The sequence below is a fragment of the Dysidea avara genome, chromosome 2 (assembly GCF_963678975.1).
Source record: "Dysidea avara chromosome 2, odDysAvar1.4, whole genome shotgun sequence".
Lineage (NCBI taxonomy): Eukaryota > Metazoa > Porifera > Demospongiae > Dictyoceratida > Dysideidae > Dysidea > Dysidea avara.
Genome location: NC_089273.1, coordinates 17526250 through 17539654, shown reverse-complemented (window position 1 = coordinate 17539654; position 13405 = coordinate 17526250). Strand labels below are relative to the sequence as shown.

Genomic DNA, 13405 nt, shown 5'->3' with positions numbered 1-13405 from the left:
AAGAAGTAGGGCTGTAGCTTTACCCAGTTTTCTGCTATGCTTGACTGAACACATCAGGCAGGTAGTAGAAAATTCCATCAAAAAAAAAATTTAAATTCTGTAGCAGTTCAACAAAAGCGTTTTGGGTCAATCTGAAGGCATTTTTGTGCTTGACTTTACCCAACCAATACTGTCATGTCATTGTGAAGAAAAATAGCTGTAGGTTTTTGGATGATACGTATTTATCACGGGTCATGCCCACACCTTCATCGTTCCTACTATACAGTACTATTTGATAAGTGCCTGAAACAATAAGAATAATCTAACTATAAAATGGAGAATGTCTGTGCCGTAACTATAATATATCTTTGATTGTGTATAATTATACGTAAATGACATGTGATATACTCTAATAGAACAGTCAAGTGTGATTGTTTTATTAGAGTTTTTTGAAGGGATCTTCCACATACCATCAAACTTGATATACAGGTGAAAAACACTACTATAAATCACCAAAGTTATATGAATAAAGAATACAAATAACTATAGCATTGAGAATTCTTTAGGTAAAATAATAACACATAGCCTAACCATCAACACATAACTTGAATTCCTAAAATACCATATGTATGGCCTCCCCCACATTATTACGCTACACATTACAAAGATTGATGTAACTGATTAGTCATGTCATATGTGACCGGATCTGCAAGAATTCCATATGTTAGCGCAAGCCTAATTTTACAGTAGAATGTGCAATAAACGCAATGGATGAAATGCTTATGAAACGGAAAAAAATTCTGTAATTTTTTTGAGCATTTGTTTCACACTGAAGGAAGGTGGTAACAGCAAAAACCTTAGTACCATCGTAATCCCCAAAGCAAGAGGAGTTTGTAAATCTTGTTTTGCGTCAGTGCTCCCAAGGAGATGGAAGATATGAACGTTAATCTATCTCGCATTGGACGAACGGTTTAATATCATTCTTTTCTCACATTTTTGCTTTTGCCCTGGTCGTAGGAAGGATCTGGAAGGCAAAATGTACCCAGCAATGGATAAACCTGTTCATGGAGAATCCGATTGTATAAATTTTATCTTGATACATGACTGCATTCGTAAGTTACGATTATTTAATTAAGCACTTGTAGTTTATTTTCCATATTGTCACCATACAAATCAATTTTCCAGTTGTTGCCACTTTGTAGCACTGTAACTTTGAAAGTTCTTGGTTTGTAGAGCTGAAACTTTGGCTGACCATTTTATTGGCTATCTAAATAAAGATAATGTAATAAAATGAAATTTGAAAAATACGCTAACATATGGGGTTCTTGCAGATCCGGTCACATATCACCTCACCAACTTGTTATATCAATGCTATCAATGTTTCAGTGTATTGTGGCAATACTAATCAAATTCTATAAAATGTAACTATGTTTCAAATTGACACAAAGGTTACTCAACACATAATGCAAAGTTGCTGACCAGACATCAAATTAATAGTCTTCTCCAATAATAGGTGAATGAGATGAGAAAGTTACTTTTGGCACATCTGGTCAACTAGATTTCACATACTGTAGCAGTTAGATCTCTTTAGCCTACAATAGTACTTAAAGCTTTTGGATTCTTTTAAACTTTACTGTGATTGATAATGCCTTTGATGTGGCCTGGTAATATATCTTGAGCCTTTGAAGTGGTTGAACAGATTATCATTTTCATAACACTAGTACTCACCAAGTACAGTTTTCATTTTGTATATGTTACCTATATCACCAATAAACAGTTTTGATTGTGGGATTCAGTTAGTCTTAATTAAAAGCCATAGGTTCTCAATAAGCCACACAAACCCACAATATAAAGCACAGCTTGCTAATAAGTTGAAGAGTAAAACAGTCTATTTGTTTGTATAGCACCTATGCAAAATATAAATTACAGGTGCTCATTTACATGTAATTGACCATAAGAACAGGTTACAGAGTTGAGACTTGTGGTATTGTTTTCACCGTGAACTACAGTGTAGGGTATTCATTAAGGTAGAGTTTTTGGGTAGGTAAAAACAGTGGACCCGGGGACCAAGGACCCAGGACCAGGGGACCCGCAGAAATCCAACTCTGCTTGGAACTTTATACACTTCACAGTATTCTATACTTGTACTAGGTACCTCTGCAAGTAGTCATGCATGGCTAATCCACTTTTCCCCCCTCGCAGCATCTCACACGATATTTACACCAATTAGAAATTATGAGTGCATCTGAAAATATGTCTGAAGCAACCTGCACTTGCTACAGTATTTCCCCAGAATGTTTGTTTGCACAACTTTAGTATATAGCTAGGTGACACAATAGACTAGTATGCTCATTGTGCAGCAGGTGAGCAGTTTCTAGCTAAGCCAAGCTAAGCAAGTTCCAGCAGCTCTTCATACCTCATGGTGCATTTGCACAACGTTCCTAAACTACTCTAGTAGCTAGGTGGCATAATAGACTAGTATGCTTACTGTACAGCAAGCAGTGGCCTATAAATGCAGTCAGCTTCAGACACTTTATCAAAGGCGCTTATAATTTCTAATTGGTGTAACCATCATGCAAGACGCCGCAGGGGAGGGGGGAAGTGGATTAGCCATACAAGACTACTTGCAGAGGTACCTAGTACAAGTAGAATACTGTGAAATATATAAAATTCCAAGCAGAGTTGGATTTCCGCGGGTCCCCAGGTCCCGGGTCCTTGGTCCCTGGGGCCACTGTTTTTACCTACCCAGAGTTTTTGACCTATTTCCACCTGAAGAGAAAATTACCTACAGAATCTGAGTGTCAAATAATAAGCACTACTCAAGTGTGAAATAATAAACAGAGAATATCAGCAATTACCTTTACAGAAATAATGAACAGTGAAAGTTCTAGAACTAACCTCAATCAATGTGTGTGCAACCTATAAATAGACTGAACTTTTATCATATAGTGCTGGTTTGCTATTGCTGTGCTTAAGAGTTGTATGTTAATATATTGTATGCTGACTTGCTGTATCTTTTTGACAATTAATGATTGACTAATCAGCACTAGCTTAAGAACAACTTGGTAGCAGAGGATGGTTGAAGAACAACAGAAAGAGTTGGAAGAAGAAGATAGTAGTGCAGTGCAGGATGAAGTGAGTATTATAGAACTTAGACAAAGGAAGGCTGGAATAAAGTCAGCATTTACTAAAGCTAGGCGCTCCTTGTTGGTATCCTTGACAGATAAGGAATTGAAGACTGAGAACATTAAAGATTTGTGTGATATGTTAGATGACTGTGAAAGAGAAGCAATGGATGTTATGTTCCAGTTAGTAGAAAGGTATAAGGTCAGAAATATAGAAAGAATTTCAAAAAAGTCAGTGAGGAAATAGAGCAACTAGAGATAGAGTGCAGCAGTGCACATAAGAGAGCACAGGATATAATAGAGAATAGACTGGGTGAAAATTTAGCAAACCAACCAGTTGTATTTCAAAAACATTCTGAAAGTCATAGGGAAATTGTTCAGGAGAAGTTATTACAGTCAGCATCATATCATCCAGTGTTGAATAACAGTGTTCGTGAACAATTATCAGCAAGATATTCAGTTCAAGAGAATAGTGTATTGAGTGAATCGGATCTTATCGGTCAAGATATCTGGCAGCAATTGAAAAGAGTCACTATCCCAACATTTTCTGGATATAAGCGGACGTATCAAAGCTGGGAAGTAGCCTTTATGGCGTGTATAGATAAAGCTCCTGCTACAGCAGAATATAAGTTGCTGCAACTTCAACAATGCCTCACTGGAGAGGCTCTTAAATCGATCGAGAATTTAGGTTACTCTGCAGCAGCCTATGAAGCAGCCAAAGATCGTTTGGAAAGAAAGTTTGGTGGTGGACAGAGGAGACAGATGCCTAACTTTTGAAGAAATAGATAACTTTAGACCAGTTCGAAATGGTAAAACAAAAAAGATTTGGAAAGTTTGCATGTTTACTGGACATCGCAATAGTGAATTAAAAGAGGCTAGTCAATTTGATGAGTTGAAAGATGGATTGCCCTATATGAAGTTACAAAAGAAACTACCAGCCACAATGTTGACCCATTACCACAGATGGATATATGAGAACCATAGGACAGAATCAGTTGAAAGAGTTTGTGGTCTCAATGGGTGTAGAGAAGTACATCATAGATTATTGCATTTGGGTGAGAACAAGAAGTCAGACATAAAAGTAGGTGAGCAAAACCCTGACAAGGGTCTAAGAGAAAAGTGTCAACAAGATATTACTGTAAGTCAATCACATAATACTGGTTCACAAAAGGTTTTGTGTACTGAGGGGGGATCTAAAAATGAAGAAAAACAAACAGATACAACAATGGTTTCAGAAACAACTGGTAATGTTGCTTTGAGAACAATACCAGTATATCTAAAGAATGGTAATAAAAGAGTGAGAGTAAATGCTGTGTTGGATGATGCAAGTACTAAGACATATGTCAACATGGATGTCGCTGCGGAGTTGGGTCTCAAGGGTCACAAAGAGTTAATGTTAGTATGCTAAACAGTCAAATGGAAAGTTTTGAAACAACCCCAATTGATTGTGCCTTGGAGAGTTTGGATGGAAATGTTACAACATTACAACATTACAGCATTTACAACACACAGAGTAACAGGGAACATGAATGTAATCAATTGGAATGTTTGCTCGCAGAAGTGGTCACATCTAAAACTAGAAATTTCATAATTTGGGGTCTAGACCTATTGTTGATATTCTAATTAGTTTGGATTATGTTGATTTGCATTATTCCATTAAGGACATTAAGGGTAAACCAGACCAACCATGTGCTAGACTCACCCCATTGGGTTGGATGTGTGTGGGTGCCTTGGGTGATAAGATTGGTCCTACGACACATTTTGCTACAACTTATTTTACATTAGACCAAACAATCAGAGAAAACATTGATGTTGTATTGGGGAGATTGATAGTAGCGGCATGGAAAGTTTACCTGTGTTAAGTGTGAATGAAAAGATGGTCATAGAAAAGGTTGAAAGTTCAATCAAGTTTGTAGATAGTCGTTATCAGATCACCATACCTTGGAAGGAAGATAGACCGTCTTTACCAGATAGTTTTAAGATGGCCTTTCAGAGGCTGCAAAATTTAGAGAAACATTTGATGAGAAGCCCAGATGTTGCTGCAGAATACAATCAAGTTATTGTAAATCATCTTGAAAAAGGTTATGTAAGAAAGGTTGAAATATGTATGGAACAGCCAGAGTTAACAATAAGTGGTACTTGCCACATTTTGCTGTGGTTAAAGACACTCAAACCACTTCTAAGATACTTGTCATGTTTGATGCTGCTGCTGCTAAGTGCAATGGGATAGCTCTAAATGATATGGTGTATCCAGGACCAAAATTACAGAGAGAATTATTTGATGTATTACTGTGTTTTCGAAGATACCCAATTGCAATTGTTTGTGACATAGCTGAAAAGTATTTAAGAATTGGACTCAGTCCCGAAGACAGACCATATGACAGATTCTTGTGGAGAAATTTAGATTCAAGTAAGTCTCCATGTGAATATAAATTTAATAGTCTTGTGTTTGGCATCAATGCTGCACCATTTCTCACTCAATTTGTGTCACAGTATCATGCAAAGAAATGGGAAAAGAGTTATCCTAGAGCTGCTGAAACAATACTCCACTCCACTTACATGGATGATAGTATGGATTCCGTTGAGAGTGATACAGAAGGTATTAAATTGTACATAGAATAATAGGATAGCTGACTGTAGATGAAATCTAAGGTGCAGAGAAACAAATAATTAAGAGTGCTCAAAAGGAAGCATTTCAAGATGAGTTTGTGGCATTACAGATGGCTAAACTGCTACAATAACCAGCAAGTTACTTAAACTGTGTCCAAAGTTAGTTTAATGAGATGTGACAATCGACTACAGTATGCAGAATTTCTGCCATATGATGTCAGATACCCCATAATACTACCAAGAAGAAACCACATCACAAAGCTGATTGTTAAACACTATCATGAAGTAGGCAACCACACTGCAGAAACTAACCAGATATTGGCTGCTCTATCAGCAAGATTTTGGATTGTGGCTGTTTGAGAGGAGATACTGGGCTGGGAAAAAGAATATGCAGCATGTAACAGAAGAAAGGCCAAGTGTGCAAAGCAAGTCATGGCCCCCTTACCTTTGAATCGATTGAAGTTATCGCTAGGGGGCATTTGTAAGAACAGCTGTGGATTTTGCTGATCTTTTATGACTATTCAGGGCCGAGGAAAACGGCAGCAGAAATGTTATTTGTGTTTATTTACCTGCTTAGCCACCAGAGCAGTTCATTTGGAGGTGGCCTATGGCCTCAATACAGATTCATTTTTAAGAGCTTTGTTTAGAATATGCAACAGACGTGGTGTGCCTGAAGAAATACTTTCTGACAATGGTACAAATTTTGTGGGTGCAAACCAGGAGTTGTGTCAGCTAAGAGACAAAGTACTTAAAGATAAAAGGTTTGAAGAAAGTTTGATTAATCAAAAGATCAAATGGAAATTTAATCCACCGTCAGCTCCATACTTTGGAGGAGTGTATGAAGTGATGATAAAGGCAGCAAAGCGAGCAATCTTAGCCATACTAGGTAATGCAGATGTCAATGATGAAGAATTGATAACAGCATTTACAGAAGCCAAGTCCTTAATAAATTCTCGACCATCAACATATCAGTCAGCCAACCCAGAAGACAACATACCTTTAACTCCCAACCATTTTTTACATAGCCAGAGTGGTGGTTAATTTTCACCTCAAGTTGATGAAGAAGTAAACAGCAATCCGAAGAAGCGGAAGAGTCCAGGAGTTAAGTAGACACTTCTGGCACAGGTGGATGAGGGAGTGGGTTCCAAGTTTGAGTTCTAGAAAGAAGTGGTACCATTCCAATAAGAATCTTAAAGTTGGTGACATTGTATTGTTAAAGTGAGAGTGACATGCATTTAAAAAAATATTTTTTTTGTATGTATGTATGTATGTATAGTTAAAGATATGATATGTACAACTGTATGATTTGTTTTTAAAAATAATATAATATGATGAGTGAAAAATGGTGCTCTAAAATGGGATTATTTGCACTGTGTCGGCTTCTTCCGGGTTGCGGTAAACATGTGTTCTTATGTCATAAGTTGAACGCAGCTGTGTTAGTAGTATATATATTGATAAAAGTGCCAACATGCGAGCATAATTGAAGCATATAGTTAAAATGGTTAAGCGGTGCGTTGCTATGAATTGTTCTAAGACTCACCAGGATGGTGTAAGCTTGCATGGTTTTCCGACAGACTCTTTGCTGCGATTAGAGTGGACCCGGCAAGTCCAGAGAACTTGTAGTAACTGGACAGGACCTAGTCAACACTCAGTTATTTGCAGCAATCATTTCACGAGTGACTGCTTCGAAGATGACACCGCTATAGCAGTACAATTCGGGATTGAAAAAAGAGTGCGTCTAAAGCCAAATGCTGTGCCAACTGTGTTTCCTCGTGCCCATTCCAGCTCCACCTCGAGCTCCACACAATCGCCATCTGTCACAGCACTTGTCACCGACATGGAAAAGCAATATTCAAGCCGTAAGAGACCTGGTGAGGAAGTGTCCGTCCCAGTAGAAAAGAAAAGAACTGTGTATGAGAGATCTAGGGTAATAAACCGCCAATTAACTTATTAACTAGCTATTGGTTTATGTATTAATAGATTGTACAAGAAGTGATGGATGCTCAGTCAGAGCAGCAAGATACTTCTGTTGGTTCTAGCCAATTGCAATCTGTGAATGAAGCTGCACAACCTCGGTACACAAGCTTTGGGGTACAGACTTTCCCAGACGTTCTTGATGCTCATACTCAGGCTGCAATTGTCCCTGAGGTCACTCAGTTCGGTAGGAACCAATTAATGTTATCTATTATTGTAATATGAACCTGCATGGTCATAGGTGTCCAGGCAGCACCACTGATGTGTGATGTAGGAGTACAGTGTAATCTCTTACATATTCCGACGACATCAACTCCTAAAAAAGGAGTGATAGTACCAGTGGCTGAGAATGAAGACACTTTCGAATTGACAGAAGAGGAAGAGAGTGAAACAGAGCCTACAGAATCCACCATAGATTGGGAGTCCACTACAACAGAAGATGAAGAATAGATTCCAGTTGAAAAGAACAGATTCCAGTTGAAAAGCAACTGACTTTTCTGGTGTTTGAGTCTGCCCTCATGTTGCTGTTTGCCACCTGTGTTGCATGTGGCAGTACCTTTATTTCCATCAAACGCCATGTGATTGGATCTTTCCTTAGCATCAAGCAAGCATGCAGCCAGTGTAATAATACATTTGTTTGGGAAAGCCAGCCATATATACGTAACATTCCAGCTGGGAATCTTCTGATATCTGCTGCTATTCTGTTCACTGGCTCTTTACCAGCTAAGGCACTCAGAGTATTTAAGACCCTTAATTGTGCTACAATAAGTAGAAAAACATTTTTTAGACATTAGAAAAATACCTTCACCCTGCCATTCATGTTATTTGAGAGAAGAACCAAATTCTACTCCTTAATAAACTGAAAGAAAAACAGCAAAGCTTGGTAATTGGTGGTGATGGAAGATCTGATAGCCCTGGACACAGTGCCAAGTATGGATCATATTCCATGCTTGAATTGAATCTTAATAAAATAGTGGATATACAGCTTGTTCAGGTAAAGCTATATTATGGTGAAGTATGTGGTATATACTAACTGTAAATTAAATGATTTACAACAGAGCAATGAAGTTAAGGGAAGCTACCATATGGAGAAGGAGGGCCTCTATTGCTGCATGGACTTTCTTCAAGGCCATAACCTTGCAATTGATGTACTTGTCACAGACAGACATAAGCAGATAAACAAATGGATACGTGAAGTACACCCATACATCAAACACTATTTCGATACATGGCATGTAGCAAAAGGTACATACTTGTGCAATACCTGTTGCAATAATCAGAACTGGTGAATATATTTAGGTTTTCGCAAAAAATTTGAGAAATTGGGCAAACAAAAGGATTGTGAATTGGTTAGTGAATGGCAGAAGAGCATCATCAACCATCTCTATTGGTGTGCGTCCACAACACCTGATGATGACAGTGAACTTGTGCAAGCCAAATGGTTATCACTGGACAACCATGTGCATGATGTTCACAGGAGGCACAGTACAAAATTTCCAAAGTGTTCTCATGGTAGATTAAGACGTCAAGAAAGGAAGAAAAAGTGGTTTAAAAGACGTAAGTAGGGCATGATATCCATATATATATAGTGATATGGATGAGCATGTATATTACTGAATAGACACAAAAGCAAGTGAGAAGCTAACATCTCTTCTGACCAAGCCAACACACTTGAAGGACATGACCCGCCTTTCTGGTGCTCACCAGACATCTAGCTTGGAGTCATTCCACAATGTTGTAATTAACTTTGCACCAAAGGCAGTTGCTTTTTCTTACAAGGGAATGAAAAGCAGGTAATGTATTGGTCACTTGGCTTCATTCTATTCATTTAATTTGGTGTTCATGTAATGATTGCTGTGTTAATTTCTCTATTGTAAGTTAACTATTTGCACCCTTAATCATTAATTGTGTGACCTAACCTGCAGACATAAAGTTGCTTTTACATAATTATCATTGCAGGTTAAAGCTAGCAGCATTGCATTTTAATGAAAACAGTGACCGTCCTCAAGCAGTCACAAAGCAGGATGTGGAACGGTATGATGTCATACAACCTAAGTATAAGAGTGGTGGTTATCTTGTACGCAAAGTTCATGTGAAAGCTACATATGGTAAAAGAAATAAGGTTTATTTGATTTAGCTCATATGGTTGATGATATGTATGTAGGTTATGTTGAACAGCTACTACAAGAAACCATTGAACAATGCAACACAGGAGGAAGCGATCTGCAAGAAGAAGATCCTAAACCACTATGCTCTGCTTTTGAGCGACCAGGCAAAGCAACTGCAATACAACAGCACAAAAGTCGATTTAGCACTACTTAAGTGTAGTTTATTTGGATATCATTATTTTGCCCATTATATATAGTGTAATTGACTTTAGCATTATACAAGAATTTTACATGATATACATTTTTATAATTATATATACAGTAATATTACAATTTAGGGTACTTAAAGCCTGCATATGTCTCTGAAGGAAAGGTGCGCCTTATTTTATCCACAGCAAAACTTGGTAGTACTATTCTTATAGACTTTCACAGCCAACCCCAGCACCAACGAGTCAGCTGACGGTAGCTTGTGAATCGGTACTGCCTGCACATTAAATTAAAAGGTTCAATGGGAATGTGCTATATCAGTGTAACGTACTCATGAATGGATTCTTTATACTTGCCATACTGTTGTCTGTATTGATAATATGCAGTCAGCAAGACCCACTGGTTTAAACAAACTGCATCAAATCCTTCACTTTCAGTGATACATGAAGCACCAATTTCTTCCATCTTCTCTACCACTTCACCAACGGAACAGCAGCATATACATTCTCTTCTAGTGGGCATCATCTTATAATTGCCACAGTGACACCTGTAAGAACTGTATTATTAGCTAACAAGTAGTGGTAGAATGGTCATACCAGCTCATATCATTGGGCAATTTCCCAAGTAGCTCTTCATCAGACGATGATTCATCCTCAGTCAGTCGGTCTGTATCGCTAGCGTTAGCATCTATTGGCTCGAATTGGTAAGGTTCAAGAGAGGTTCCAGTCATCTCCTCAGTGTCTTCATGATCATCTATGTCTTCGCTGAAAATGCTCATTTCGTCACTAGAGACCGAACTGGAAACGTCACTATATTCATCAGAAATATCTTGGGAATCAATCGAACATTTCGAGCCAGGAGTAGCACAGCAGGAATCCGTTGACGACTTTGAAGTATCCATAACGAAGTCTTTCTATACCTATTACTTCACTCTGATACGTGACTGAATTAATAATAAGATCTGATTCTTCCATGGAGTGTATACTTCATTCACGCAGCGTTCTCTCTCTGACGTCAGCAACTTATGACGCGTTATAACGTATGATTACTCCGGAAGCATTTTTGATCGTGTATTTCATTAACAAATCATACAGTAAATTAAATTTCAAATGTACAACCATACATAAGGGCATCAAATCAATACAGCAATGAAATTTTAAAATTCTATGTCTCCCTCCCTTTAAGCACTTGTGTTCGGCATACACCTGTAACATTTCACAATACGTTCAATACCACACCCATCTTGGTTGATTAATAATGATCAATTACCGAGACCACGCCTCTTAACAATATATCTACTCGATCACGATATAACACCTTTTTATTATTATTATTGGTCTAGCTGTATTTATGATGCTAGCACATAGTGTTCTGTGATACAGTGCATCTTGTGTATTACGTATCACCATCAGTAAACTGTTCGATACGATACTGTATCACAATACTATAATGAAGTGGTCATGGCTAGTTATGACTGGCATATTAACCAATAGTTGTAACAATATCCAATTCAACTGTATCTTAAAGAGCTGACACTGATTCTATATTCACTGGATACATCTACAAATTTCTTTATTCAGTGAATGCTGATAAACTACAGTATTATACTGATGTGACAAATTGCTAGTGTGTTCTGATATGATTTTTAGTATGGAAAACAGAGTTTCTGTTAAAAAACACATCCCTACCTGGATACCTGCCTTCCCAGACAATTAGCTACCACAAACATTTTAATGCATGCTCCCACAAAGGCTTGTCCGGATTACTCTGCATTTTGATGAGTTGTCAAGATTGCTGCACCACTAAGCCTTAGTGGTGCAGTTCTTTATACTTAAAGTGTAACAGCTATTGTTTTTAGAAGACCCGGTTAAGAATAGTTTAGCCATAACAGCAGCATTAGTACATGCGTACTTGTATGGCTTCTTGTAACATTACAATTAATAGCACAGGTAAATAGAGAGACCTTCTATTTGAGTATCAGATCAGTGTTAGAGTAATAGAGCAATCAGAGACTCTTCTACTAGAAAACTTTGATATATTAATATTTTCTAAGTACAGTATCGTATTGTGATACTTATATGCTGTATTGATATATTGCCATATCAATATGTATTGCAGATCCCTACTAGTAGCACAATGAAAATATGTAATAGTAACACATCTTCTGGTAGGTAGTTGAAAGGCTTACTCGAGATACTCTAATACAACAGTCACCTTCATAGATCAGTAACACATGTATGGTGTATGCTATAACAAAAAACCAAACAAATAAGTATATTACAAATTATTAATTTCAAAATGAAGTAGGGATACAAGCGATAAAAATAAATGATGATGTTATAGCATAGCTTGGTGGGAAAATCCCTACTTTGGAATTTTAAAAAATGATTGTTCTAACATGCCATGTAGGGATTTTCCCACTGAGCTATGCTGTAATACCATCATTGTTATCTCTTGTTTCACTACTTTTTATTGCTTGGATCCCTACTTCATTTTAAAATTACTAATTTTAAATATACTATTGAATATCATTTAAACCCACAATGTAAAGTGCACCTTGTTCAGAGGTTTGTATGTGACCCACTGAGCAAAAATCCAACTAGTTCACATTTTCCTTGAATGCCATTTTATGACTTTTTTGTTGTCTAGTGGAAATCACCAATACGTTGCTAATTTATAAGTTTCAGCCTTATCTGGTGAGTACTTTAGAGTTATAGTGATAGACAGCAAGAAGAGTAAAACAGTCCATTTGTACAGTGACTATACAAAATATAAATGAGAGGTAGCTAGCATTTGCTAGCTACCTCTCATGTACCTCTCTACCTCTCATGTAACCTCTCTCATAAAAATGTTTCGAGCATTAGCAGTAATTGTTTTATCCCTGTTCTAAATATTTATAATCAAAAGTATTCTCTGGCCTACAGAGTTCAAAAATCTTTATTTCACTGTAGTAGACAATGGATACATAAGTTGTGGCCAGGGTGTTTGTTTACACCTGGTCCAAGCCATAGTATCTTTCTTCACTGAAATCACCTTTGTATGTAGTGAAGAAAAATGATATACAACAAACTTACCCAACAATCAATTCATGTCGAACATGGTGTAAATTTTAACTCTGTGTAGTACTGTGTAAGTTACAACTGTTTTGTAAGCACCTGTAATTTATTTTCCCTATACTTCCACTACATATCAATCTTTCCGTTGTTGCTACATTTTAGGGTAGTAACTCCAAAAGTTATTGACACATGAGACTGAAACTGTGCAAATAAGATGTTATCCAGGTTAATATTGTTAGACCCTTTCTTCACCAAGAACAAAAATTTATAGAAGTTCTATTTTTTTCAATTGTAACCGACGCATTAATTTTATACTGTAAAATTAACGTAGGCAGTTTTTTTGCAG

At 37.2% G+C, this 13405-nt stretch overlaps 2 protein-coding genes across 2 annotated transcripts; one reads left to right on the top strand and one right to left on the bottom strand.

Moving 5' to 3' along the window:
* The first annotated feature begins 8488 nt into the window (after window positions 1-8488).
* Window positions 8489-10128, top strand: LOC136246726 (uncharacterized). Its single transcript, XM_066038284.1, has 6 exons — window positions 8489-8682; window positions 8747-8933; window positions 8988-9245; window positions 9310-9481; window positions 9648-9796; window positions 9853-10128. Exons 1-6 carry the CDS (start codon window positions 8635-8637, stop codon window positions 10008-10010), a joined length of 972 nt encoding a protein of 323 aa, XP_065894356.1. The 5' UTR covers window positions 8489-8634; the 3' UTR covers window positions 10011-10128.
* Window positions 10030-11200, bottom strand: LOC136246727 (uncharacterized). The gene is made up of 3 exons (XM_066038285.1): window positions 10600-11200; window positions 10335-10550; window positions 10030-10280 (listed from the first exon to the last, which is right to left on the bottom strand). Exons 1-3 carry the CDS (start codon window positions 10902-10904, stop codon window positions 10223-10225), a joined length of 579 nt encoding a protein of 192 aa, XP_065894357.1. The 5' UTR covers window positions 10905-11200; the 3' UTR covers window positions 10030-10222.
* Between the last annotated feature and the right edge of the window lie 2205 nt (window positions 11201-13405).

Bases quoted from the DNA above. Each gene is read 5' to 3' on its own strand.
- LOC136246727 (XM_066038285.1), bottom strand. From the start codon at position 10,904: ATGGATACTTCAAAGTCGTCAACGGATTCCTGCTGTGCTACTCCTGGC. The intron at 10,551-10,599 runs GTATGACCATTC...CAGTTCTTACAG, and splicing joins TTGCCCAATGATATGAGCTG to GTGTCACTGTGGCAATTATA. The intron at 10,281-10,334 runs GTACGTTACACT...TTTAATGTGCAG, and splicing joins TATAAAGAATCCATTCATGA to GCAGTACCGATTCACAAGCT.
- LOC136246726 (XM_066038284.1), top strand. From the start codon at position 8,635: ATGCTTGAATTGAATCTTAATAAAATAGTGGATATACAGCTTGTTCAG. The intron at 8,683-8,746 runs GTAAAGCTATAT...GATTTACAACAG, and splicing joins TGGATATACAGCTTGTTCAG to AGCAATGAAGTTAAGGGAAG. The intron at 9,482-9,647 runs GTAATGTATTGG...TTATCATTGCAG, and splicing joins TACAAGGGAATGAAAAGCAG to GTTAAAGCTAGCAGCATTGC.